Source organism: Pimephales promelas, chromosome 19 (assembly GCF_988280905.1).
Source record: "Pimephales promelas chromosome 19, fPimPro1.hap1.1, whole genome shotgun sequence".
NCBI classification, from domain to species: Eukaryota; Metazoa; Chordata; class Actinopteri; order Cypriniformes; family Leuciscidae; genus Pimephales; species Pimephales promelas.
In genome coordinates, this window is record NC_142787.1 from 10,121,303 (window position 1) to 10,134,124 (window position 12,822).

Genomic DNA, 12,822 nt, shown 5'->3' on the forward strand with positions numbered 1-12,822 from the left:
TTGTTCAATAATTGTGTCAGATTTCCGTGAAAGTTTTCATTTGTCTGGTTCTGATTGTTATTTTATAATATCATAAGCTGCACTAAACTCTTCTTGCAAGACAAATCAATTTTCTATAACAAAATCATTTGTCTCCTGTCGTTTGTCTATTTTCCCCCTTCATTTGTTCAGTTTTTTTTTTTTTACTAAGTTTGAAGCTATTTTATTAATATATAAACATTTTAATAGTTAAGTTTAGGCTCTGTAGGATTTGAAATGTTTTGTGTAGTCTTTTCTGCTCACCAAAGCTGGATTTATCTGCTCTTCAGTGTCACATGATCCTTCACAAATCACTCTAATATGATGACCTGATGCCCAAGAAACATTTATGATTATTAGCTTCATATATGTTTATGGAGACTGCAAGATATAATCTTTTGTAACATTATAAACGCCAATTTTGATCCAGTTAATGTGTCTGATGAATAAAAGTCAGTGGTGGAATGTAACGAAGTACAAATACTTTGTTACTTTACTTAAGTACATTTTTCATGTATCTTTACTTTACTTAAGAAGAAATAGTGCATACTTTTTACTTTTACTTCGTTACATTTTGCAGCAATTATTATACTTTCTACTCCACTACATTTCTACAACTTCTGTTACTTTTTAATTACATTTTCTGATCAGTTTTTCCCCTGCCAAAACGTAATCTGACCGTCCGTTCGTTGCACGTTTGTCTCACCAGTGACGTTTGGTTGCCATAGATACAGTATATCAACCCGGTCACACTAGATGCGTCTCGCACGCAGTGTGTTTATCGTGCAATTTATACGCGAAAATGTGTTTTTATGTGCATAGGAAACGCACCGTGTGTAATATACGTTTGGTTAGGATTATGGCAAGCCAAGAGGTTCAGAATTACACCATAAATTAAACGCGTTTACTGCCAAACATAGTATATAGTAAGGATAAGCATGATGTGCATATTGCCTAATTGCAAGCTTGTTTCAGAAATAAATGTTTTATTAATCATTAGAAAAAAAAAAATAGACATTAAGAGAATAATTGTTATGCAAGTACTTTTACTTTTAATACTTAAAGTACATTTAAAATCAGGTACTTTTTACTTATTTATCTGTTTATTTGTACTTTTACTTAAGTACTGAGATTCAGTACTTCCTCCACCACTGATAAAAGTATGAATGTCTCCTGACTCCACATGAAGACACCGGGAAACTGATCAAACGTACAGCACACGTGATGTTTAAAAAATAATTTATTGTTCTTTATGTACAGGAAATATAGAAAACTGAGTAGAAAAGTTATTGTACAGCAAACTCTCTCTGTACACTTCATTGAGAAGAAACGTCCAGATAAAACCCTCCAGCTCAACATCAGTCCAGTGACGTCAGCGGGACAGAGGGATTGTGGGTAATCTGTACCGTGAACACGTCAGTGAATCTCACACACATCCAGAAGCTCTTTGGTTTGTGAATATCATGATCATCACTGCATATGTTCCTCGTGTGGAGGACATAAAACCTGCGTCAGGAGGAGCAGCCGCTGGTTTGACTGGGATTCGGGCACTTGTCAGCTGGTTTGAACCGGTTTAAACCGCCTCAGACTAGTTTAAACAGCTCATTTGAGCTTTCCAGGGGGAAATAAAACATTAAAATAAAGATGCATCTCATTAAAGCTGCTAAATACTCAAACGACGACCGTCAATGATGCATAAGAACTAGAATAACTAGAAGAATAATCATAATACAAAGGCATTCCATAAGCGTAGATGATTTGGTCCGTTCTGAAGACAAACACTGAACACTCGTTTAATACTGATGCCCTTCAGAGATTAGAGAAAACGCACACAAATCACTCCCTGAAACGAAAGAAAACGTCCGTCTCTTTGTCCATATGCTCCTCAAATAAATAAACGTAAAACTGAAACAATTCAGAAGAAACAGAAATAACGCTGTCAGTCGGGATATAGCGATGACAAACTGCACGTGTCCGATTAATAACGTGTAATCGTCCTGGCTGTGAAGCGAAGCGGAGGAATAAATAACGTTTCGTTCCCGCCAGGACACGAGCGGAGGAGGAGAGGACACCTTAAAAACAGCTAACCCTGCGACACACACAAACACACGCGGTGGAGATCTGAGGTCAACGAGGGTCAAACGAGTCAGTCTTCCTCAGATATAGATTTTCATCTAATAAAACAAGGGCTGATATTTCATGATGAACTTTAAAACATGAAGCCAGAGCAAAAACAAAACAAAATCATTGTGATAAGCACGACATCGGACTCATGAAAGGAGAAACGTGTGTGTGGATGAGTGAGTGTTTGACACTGTGTTTTATGAAGTCATGATTTGGTGTAAAGCTGGTTGCTAACGACACTGCAAAAAAAAAAAAAAAAAAAATCTAATTTTGTCTTATCTTGAGTTTTGTTTCGGTCTTGTTTTCCAGCAGAAATATCTCCAAGCAGAGTTTTACAATAAACACAGCCATGTTCAAAAGTGTACACTTAATTTATCTAATATAGTGATGAAACGCTGCACATTTAATAATGACAACATCAGAAAGAGTTTTTTTTTTCATCTTGGCTGTTAAATAATGTTAACAAATAAATAATATATAATTTGATTACGCCTGGACTTCATTTTGAATCTGAAAACAGTATTAATATCTCATCAGCGAGAAGTGTATGCTTAAAACAGAACACATCTCTGATGTTTCAGACTCGTCTTCAGTCTTTCTGCTTGTTCCCCAGTAAATGATCTCGATTTAAGAAAATTGAGATATTTTTGCTGGAAAATACAAAAACAAAATAAGACAATAATACCAAATCATTTGTTTTTGCAGTGTTTAAACTTTAAAGTGAAGAGAGAAAAAAAACATGATGACGACGCATTTGACCAGAGTATGGAGAAAACACTGCAAAACACACACAACAATGCAGTCAGGAGGAGCCGAAATCAAATATAAAGACACACACCCACACACACACACGTGTAACTGGTCACGGAGCAGCACAGACGGGTCATGAGAGTGTGCAGTCGTACGAACCCTTGTCCAGCGGCTCTCTCACACATACACACGCACACTAGTGTTGTCAGAAGTACTGACTTTGGTATCAAGTCGGTACTGAAATTTTAAAATTGTGACTGAGCACTGTTGAGTGGATTCATAAACACTTCTGATTGGCCGTTGTGTTCACAAGCTCATCTGATATGTCTGTGATTGGCTACAAGGATCAGCGCTTTCGCAACCGTTGTACATCAATGAGGCTTTTCAGCGAGCGCAGACGTCGTCATGCATGTGTTTTCAAACTCTTCCATGCGTTGATCCTTGTAGCCAATCAGACATATCTGATGAGTGTGTGAACACAACCGCCAATCAGAGGTGTTTATGAATCCGCTCAACAGCGCTCATTTCAGTACAGACTTCATACCGAAGTCAGTATTTTTGACAATACACACACACACACACACACACACACGTGCAGTCGTACGAGGCCTCATCCAGCGGCTCACACACTCATGAGAGTGTGCAGTCGTACGCCCCCTCCTCCAGGGCCTCCTGCTGCTCAGGCTCCTCAGGTGTGTCCTCCAGGGGTCGAGCGCTGGCTCCACAGGGGCCGTCCAAGGGCAGCGGGTGGGCAGAGGTCACGACCCCACGGGGTCGCAGCGGGTGGGCAGAGGTCACGACCCCGCGTGTGTCCTCGGCTCTGGGCTCGGGCTCTGAGTCCCCGCTCGGCTGGAACGGCTCCGGCTGAACCGGCTCCTCGGGAACCTCTGAGAGCTTCAGCAGCTGTGGGCCAATCAGGTGCAGGAACGGCTTGTAGCCCAAGCTGACAGGAAGTGACATCAGAGAGGAAGTCAGTGAGTATATCATGAAATAAACACGTCCACTGCAACATTAATCAATGAGTGAAACTTCTTAAACTTTATACATATTGGTTATTGGTCAAATCCCTTTCATTTATAAAGCGGGACAGAAACAAACTTCCATAGAAAACAAAAATGTTATATTTTATGTATTTTTGTTCAAATAAATGGGAAGAGACTTTTCAATAACAAATAAATCTTGCCGACCCTAAACTTTTCAACAGTAGCGTATATCTACTATTTCTTCATCATAATGCGTCTCATCTCGGCTGTGTATTACTGACCAATCAGAGGAGACCCAGTGGTCGACGGCCATCAGCCCGGCTCTGATGCTCTGCACCGTCTCTGCCGGCACCTCAGCACTGTCCAAGAAGCCCACGACCTGCTTGATCACGCTGGCGTCCCGTAAGATCAGCCCGATGATCACACACCACTCCAGACAGCCCGCCTCCATGAACACGTGCAGGAGATACCTGACAAAGGAAATTCAAGGACTTTTCAAGTCCCACTTTTTTGGTTTTCAAGCACTACAATCAGAGATCTCACTTATCAAACAATATTCAACTTCTATAAAAGATAAATAGATCCACACACACAAAAAATGGTACAAATAAAGTGCAGCACATGAAATGACTGTGGAACTTTAACCCTCTAGGTGCCACGTCGAGTTTACTCTGAATAAAACGGCCAATTTTGTCAAATTGGGTGTCAAATTTCGTTCAACCTCCACTCAACTAGAAGGCAGACATGTCATACTTCATCCCTAAATAAAAAAAAAAACGATCATGCTTCTATAATACAAAATGTTTGAGTTAGAGCGCATTGGAGCTAGTGTGCGAGTCGGCCATTTTATCAGAGCCTCTCCGCAATGATTATGACAGTAGTCTGAGCTGTGCACACTCGAGGCAGATCTGGCCTAGCCTGGTAATACCAAGCGTGCCGCACAAGCCCTCAAAAGTGAAGCCAAAACGTCTCGATCGCCCCCTGTGACCGCTCCTAGTATAGCTTATAACCCCCGCCTCCCCCCATGTTATTCAATGGGACGCGAGACCAACTAAACAATTAAATTACACTTCACATATCCTTTTTCCAAAGATAGTTTCTGTCATTTACTGTAGTTTCTATCTCGTTGATGTAATTTCAAGTGTTCGCTTTTAAAATAAGTTTGTTTTTAGTTAGTTATGTGATGATAAAAACGGTGCTCTGACATCTTGATTGACAGGTTCTCTGAGCGAGGTAGTCACTGAAGCACCAGCGGACTTTTTTTAATAATGTTGATTAAGTGGTTAGTTGTTGTATTTACCTTATTTTAACGAGGTTCTGCCATCAGCAGACATCATTGGAGAAGAACGAAGCAGACAGAGGACACTTAATGAAAGTGCGGGGCGTGTGCTTGCGTTTGATTCAGCGAGAATGAGGGCGCGGCCTTGATTTCGCGGCTTTACTTCCTGCTCACGACTGCGTATGACTGGTCCTGAAACACGCAAGTGCGCAGACTCAAGTTCCAAGATGTCAGCGTCATATCGAGACACTGGCGGCTTCAGTTCTCTCAGATGGAAAAGAGCGAAGGGGCGTCGTCCATCTTTTTTTATAGTCTATGGGTAATACCAGACTCTGCTACTTGACTTTGCTTCGTAGACAGAGTCTGGAATGGCAGAATAGAGAAGTGTTTTCTCTCTCGCAAGGGGACGCTTGTCTGAAGTTTAAAATCATTGGTTACCCATGAGCCAATCAGATAAGTTTATTTATGACACGTTATGCACCGACACGGCCGCATCGAGACATTATGCATCAAACTCAAATCTATGATCGAACTTCCACTGTAAACAGGGAGCGGCGCTTTTGTAAGGGCTGCAAAATGTGTGCCAACCGGGAACGAACAATTCACAAACTAGGTTATTTATATGATTTACTGAGCTGCGGCCGCCCCGCAGCGTCGGCACGCCCTGCTCTCACGAGTCATGACTGATTTAGCTTCCGCAGCGCCGCGAGGGCGAGCCCCTGCTCTCACGAGTCATGACTGGGTAATAGGAAGTTCATTTTACTGACTCTCCGAGTCATTTGAGTTATTTCGTTTATTTAAGTGGCTTAATGTTTTAATTTTAAGAGCCAAATTCCCCGATCACATCCACCTACGCAATGTTGATCATATTCCGAATTAAGAAATCATAATGCAGTAAAAAATGATTTACAGGGAACATAAATAATCACTTTACCTTCCGAGTCTTACGTTAATTTGTCACGTGACTTACGCAATGAACAGATCGTTCACGAATCACATATCTGGGACTAATGCAGCAGGATGTCGAAACGAAATAGGGTGGATTGTTGTTATTATTATGATAATAATATGATAATAATAGCGCGCCAGGAGCGTTCACAGCCGAGGAGACCGACGTTCTTGTCATCGCCGTAAAAGACAGAGAAGTGACGTTGAATGGGGTAAGTTATGTCCTTATACATGTGTCTTGCCACTATATAATAGGCCAAACAGGTCTGATCCGTCATTACTACAATTAGCATGAAAAATTTGGGTAGCCTAACAGCTAGAAGTGTTAATATGTTTCATTGTTATAATGTATGATTTTCAAAAATAAAAACGGCTGCATCGGTGTTGATGAGAGAATCAAAGTGTATGCGCGTTGTGCACAAGCTACATAATGGCCAAGCACGCGCCCTTAAAATAGCATTATTAACAACGTGCAAAGCGCCACTGACTTTAGACTAGTTTTTTTCGCGTTCTATGGCATGTTGGTCTTTGTTTGTTGTTGCTTGTATATGTTGCAAATAGAGGGGTGGCAAATTTGCTTTTCGCCTACAGCGGCAGAAGTACATGCGCCGGTCCTGGCTGTAAACACTTGATGCGAGCGAAATACCGGAGTGAACGTGGCTGTAAACGACTTTTGCTTCAGTTTGGAAAAAACCCCGGAATGTTCTCCATAACAGAGCGAATTGCATCTCGTGTCTCGTTTCCCATTTCTGCGGTCGTTTCGGTTTTCGATTTCTCTAACCTACAATCTAAAACTTGGCGCTTAGTGCTTACGTCACAGCTCTCTGCCCTCTGTTCGTTGATTGGCTGGCTGTTTTCAGACCGGTGGAAAACTGAAAGATAGGCTGCTATCTCAGACTGACTGCAGGAGCGAAATGAAATTAGCGGAAGTAGGAAGTCTGACGTAGTGAGGCTAGATCTGGCCGCGCTGCTCGTATCATCTCACTCACTCATGATCTGGGCCTTGCTGTGGCGAGTGAGCTTTTTAACAAAACAGGTCTCGTCTACTTGTGTTTGTGTGTCATATGAATAATATACATGTGCTAGGGTTGGGCCATCGTGATGGCTGACAGACGAATAAAATCTGTCGTCAAATATATTTGAATGGGTTGTTATTGCTGCTTCCATAGACACCATTGTGTATTTTACAAACTATAAATGCATTGTTTTGCTATAAATTATATGTATTTAAATGTCTGAAACCTAAAATAAACATAATGTGGTTAAAAACACTGAACAGTTGTGATATAGCCTGTGATATAGGCTATGACAAGCGCTGAGCGCGTCCATCTTTTGCTCAGTGCCAGCCATAGTGCGAAAGCACGCGGTTTGAATCTGGCAGCTGGAATCTGCAGAGCGTGCCGAAATCGAAATTGCCGATGAGATATAGAGGACAATATCTAGTGAAAATGAGAATATTACGAAAATATACAATATCACTCATAACCATGCAGAATGCCTCTATATCTATATCAGACGGGCTAAAGCGTTCATTTTGTGTGAAAAGATTGTTTTATCAATACATTTAAACGCTAATTTCAATAAATCAAGCGCTATTCAAGAACATTTTCACAAAAATGTCTGTTTTCAAGAGTTTTCCACGACTTACATTTCAAAAAGTCAAATTCAAGCACTTTAAAGAGTAACTAAACACTAAACCAACTTTTTTTTAGTTAATGATCTGTAAGAATGGATCTTTATTAATACCAGTCATTGATTCGAGTAACTTTTTGACATTTGTTTATAAATTGTTCTATTTCTACAATATATGGTGTAAAAACATCTTAGTGCTGCCCTCTTCAGGTTGAACGGTGGCTACTGCAGTTGAATTTTTCTATTGGATGTTCCGCACTTCGTGACGTACGCGAGCTACGCCCTTGGCAGTATAAAAACCATCTTGTGTCATCAAAACCACTGTAGGGAGTCAGGAATTGGAATTGTGAGTACTGAAAACGATCAGGACAGAGTGTTTTAGGATCTATTTCGTCCCCTCTATCTCCGCTGGGGTCAGCCCACTTTTTCAGCATTTTCAAATATTGCCAGTGGGTGGAGTCAGGCTCTGACCAGGGGTTTAGTTACCCTTTAAGCCCCAAACACAGTCAGTGATTTGATTGGTTATCGGGTGATGATCTCATGAAGACTCACCTGAGCTGCACTTGACTCTTGTGTGGCCCTTTATTGGCCAGCTCCATAGAGATGTGCTCCAGCTCTGATTGGCTGAGACTGAGGGTGGAGAAATTCTCATCCACCATCGTCCAATCACCATCCACCACTGAACTGGTCTCAGTGAGGTCCGTGGCTGAACCGATGCTGTACTCCTCTCCTGAACGGGTGAATCAACAGAAAGAAACATGAGAGAGCGAGAGGAAACTAAAGCCAGAAGTTTTCTTATCTTGTCTAAATGCAACTACAAATGTACAAAGGTGTATTTTTTTCTTGTTTATATAAATGTCTTTATTTACTGATTGCTTTATTGACTTTATTGATCATTGCTGATGTAAAGTCCAATGCTTTGGCAGTACTTTACAAGTCATGCCAATAAAGTTCATTTGAATTTGAGAGAGAGAGAGAAAGAGAGAGATTTGATTCTCTTACCTTTGTTAATAAGAGGAGAGAGAAAAGCCTCCTGGGTCTGCGGTCCTCCGTGAGAGGAGGCGGAGTTTAGTTCCTTGGACACCGCCCCCAACCCGTCAAGCCAGCTGTGATTGGCTGGGGTGACCTGAGGGGGCGTGGTGTCCATGTCACTGTTCAGCAAACTGTCCGCAGACTGAGACTTCAGCAAGCGAGAACTCAACACTACGGCCCGAGAGAGAGAGAGAGAGAGAGAGAGAGAGAGAGAGAGAGAGAGATTTCAGAGTCATTTATAGATAAATATCTGTCAAAAACACTGTGATTAAAAGGTACAGCTTGGAAGCACAGCCTTAAGTTTGCTCTCATTTTAAAGAAGACACTTGGCAGATTATTGTTGAAGTGTAAAAAGTTTAAAAAGTGACAAACGTTATAAGGTATAGAAGTTTAAGAAAATGATTCATAAGCAATATTTTATAAAGAATATTTATTTTATGAAATTCTAAAACTGACAGAAAATTAAAGCCATAAATCTAAATTATGGCTTTAATTTCCTATCAGTTTTAGAGTACAACAACATTTGTAATTTTGAAGCCTTGTAAACAGAATGAAACCCTATTAACAAAGATTGCATCATTTTATAGTTAAACGGCCCTGGGATTAATAATTGTAAAGAGTAAATGGGGGTGAAATACTTCAATTCCAATAAAAATACACACTTGTGCCAAAATGTATGCAGTTGGCATTAACATAATCAACATGATCAAAAAACTGAAAGACATAAATGTCCATAAGGTCGCACACGGGGTGCAAATACATGTTTAAATGTACAAGCTGAAGACTAAAATTATATGGACCTAAAAAAAGGAACAATTATAAAACAACTATATACACAACATTTAGACAAAAAGCATTTTTCATATATGCGTACACACTAGGGGTGCACGATATTAACAAAAAAGGTGATATTATGATATCGATAATGAATATTGCGATTTCGATATTTTTAAACGGATGTAAAACTACAAAAAGTTATGGGAAAACGCATCAAAAAAAGATTAATTACAAAAATGCATGATGCATCATAAACAAAATATCGCAAGACTTTCGATATGTATATCGAGCAACATGATATCGCCATAACGATATTGATTCGATATATCGTGCACCCTCTAGTACACACAATAATATATTAATATAAAGATAATTTTTAATATACACATTAACATTTGCAGTTTAAAATCTGTCTTGTGATAAACCTTGTTATGACATAACTGGAGGGAAACTCATTCACACACCTGGGCGGCAGCGTCCGTTCTTCAGCGGCGAGCTAACAGAGCATGCTGGGATGACGGGAAACGGCCACAGGAAGTCCTTGTGCAGGCATTTGAGCGCGGTGACGAAATCCTCGACGCGAGCCACTCGCGTGCGCTCCCGACACAGCCAGCCAATCAGCTCGAAGCCCAGCTGAGCGGAGAAGCAGCCGAGGTCCCGCAGCCGGACCTGCTCGAGCAGCAGCCGAGCGTGTCTCCACAGCATCACGTCAATGTAGAGGTTCTCCGCGGAGTCAGTGTCCTTACACCAGCGCTCGCCCCTGAGGACACACACACTCATATAAGCGCTCTCCCAGGGCTGGAAACTAACGACAAATGTGTTTAGAAACAAAACGAACAAAAATATTCTCCAGGACACATACAGGAAGAAAGACATTTTTGTATGCGTGTTCATGTATTACTAGCCTATAGACCAATTTTCAGTTGGTAAAAATGGTGATGTCTTTTGTGGGCGGAGCTTAGGTGGAGGCAGAACGATAGAACTCTGGCCGCTTCACTAACGTTTCACTGCGTTTGTGGTAGATGCACACATTTGTACTGTAACATGCTGATCTTGACATGCGTCAATGTGTCATAAAATGTTAAAAAATGTGAACGTCTGGGAGAATGAGTAGCGCAAACATATAGATCTGAATAAGAGTGCGACGCAAAAGAAGAGCTCTATACGGTTCAGTTTTCTTTGCGCACACACCCAATCCGAAGTGTGCATGCAGACACACACAGCGCAAGGTCAGAACTGAGGTCTCTTTCGTGTCAGATAGGACAAATACACACAACATTATGTCTAAATGTCCGTTTTGGAGAGTAATCAGGTAAACTACGTCGGTTATGTCTCAAACAGTTGTGCATCCCCATGTCATTGGACATGATCCGATGTCTTAAAGTGACAGTGGGTAATAAACCTAATGCGGTCTGCGTCATCAAGCAACAAAAGAAAAAGAGAAGCGTTCACTGCTCCTTAATAGCTTTAATAAGGATTCATCATATTTCATTCATACAAATAAATATGTCTGCTGCTTGAAAGAATAAAGAATGATGTATGCAAGTAGTTATAAAGAATGCATGTATTATTCATCGAAAAGAAGACTATTCTACTTTAGGAAAAGTGGTTTAATTTAATTTTAAGGTATTTCTTAAGTCACAGTAGTTAAATCTGTATCTATATTGCATGTTCAAACTTTAAAATCATTCATATTAACTGGTAAATAGACGTTTTCTCCGGGAGTATAGACCATTTCACAAGATGTAAACAACATTGGTCCAGAAACACTTCCTGTTTCAGTTTGTAACTGTTTTCTTTAATTCACATGTAAAGAAAACATCTTAAAGATGTTTGTTTAACTTTTTGATTTAGTTTTAAATTAAAGACGCTTCTCTTTAGTCAAGCATTCACATAATGCTTACCTTCTAGTCCTCTGTTATGCCATACGGAACCGTTTGCCACTGAAACTGCTTAACGCACCAGTGGGGCTCGACAGCCTCTTAGACAAACGGGTCGGCGCGTATGGTTGGGTTGCGGAGAGTTCGGGTTACGGAGAGTTTGTGAGTTATAACGGAAATTATTATGAACATCAGCTATGCTAATTATTTCCCATCTGCCTTTCTGCTGTTATCTCGGGACGCTTGTCCCGAGAAAAATGGCGTTCGTCAGGTCCAGTTTTGTGTCCAGCCTCTCACGGGGATTTCGGATGCCCCAACGCCTGTGATGAGACGACTCAACGCCTGTGATGAGACGACTCAACACCTGCGATATGTTATGGCGCCGTTTGATTCATAAACAATATTTATATTTAATATTTATATTTAAACAATATGAATGTAAGCCAGAGGAGAACTGGCCCCCGACTGAGCCTGGGTTCTCCCAAGGTTTTTTCTCCATCCAATCTGATGGAGTTTGGTTCCTTGCCACTGTCGCCTTGCTTTTGGCTTGCTTTGAGCTTGCTCAGTTGGGGTTATTTATTTAGTGTTTAGCAATGTTGTTGATCTGTGTTGTGCTACTTACATGTTATCACTGTGAAGCTGCTTTGATACAATCTGTATTGTGAAAAGCGCTATATAAATAAATGTGACTTGACTTGACTTGACTTTTAAATGTTCTGTTGGTTGTATTTTATCCCAGCTTTCATGTAGTGTTAAAAAACTGAAACAGGAAGTGCTTCTGGACCAGTGTTGTTTACATCTATTGAAATGGTCTATAATTATGGGTTTGTAAATTTTAGAGAAATTCTAAATTAATGCATAACAATTGAACTAAACCCGTTATATTTTAGTCATCTGAATTGTTTTAGTTTTAATCTAGTTTTAGTCGGTGAAATACAATGCTATTTTTGTTGACGAAATCTACAGTAGATAATATTGTATATAACTATATAGACGATAATAACAAAGTACAGAAACAACATTTTTATTTTGGAACGGTTGACATTCACTTTAGGACGGTTTAAAAAGATTTTCCGGACGGTTTCAGGACGGATGATTGATGTTTTAATAAGGATACTTGTCCGGTCATGCAAATCAAATTCTCTTTCACTTTCCCCTTCTTGTCCCGGACAAGCGTTGTGTCGAGCCCTGTATCTGCATGCGTGTAGTGTGTGTATTACCCTTTGCAGGACGGGCCGGAGGGCATGCTCAGGGTTTTCTGCAGGTTGAACTTCCCTCCTGCGATGCCGTCGGCAGACTGAGACATACTGATGCTGCGGTTACGGAAGAACTCAAAGCCTCCCGTAGAGCTCTGCTCCTGCACACACACCTCCAATCAGCACATGAGCTTCAACACAAG

General features: G+C 40.6%; 1 protein-coding gene across 2 annotated transcripts in view; it reads right to left on the reverse strand.

Moving 5' to 3' along the window:
* Positions 1-1,240: 1,240 nt before the first annotated feature.
* Positions 1,241-12,822, reverse strand: part of ric1 (RIC1 homolog, RAB6A GEF complex partner 1) — a 78,321-nt gene continuing 66,739 nt past the window's right edge. For both annotated transcript variants that reach the window (XM_089123761.1, XM_089123760.1), the window contains exons 21-26: positions 12,644-12,780; positions 10,008-10,303; positions 8,737-8,937; positions 8,287-8,464; positions 4,157-4,345; positions 1,241-3,835 (exon numbers count right to left, since the gene is read on the reverse strand). In XM_089123761.1, the coding sequence (XP_088979887.1) occupies positions 3,523-3,835; positions 4,157-4,345; positions 8,287-8,464; positions 8,737-8,937; positions 10,008-10,303; positions 12,644-12,780 (1,314 nt within the window). In that variant the 3' untranslated portion in view covers positions 1,241-3,522. The remainder of the gene's footprint in view (positions 3,836-4,156; positions 4,346-8,286; positions 8,465-8,736; positions 8,938-10,007; positions 10,304-12,643; positions 12,781-12,822) is intronic.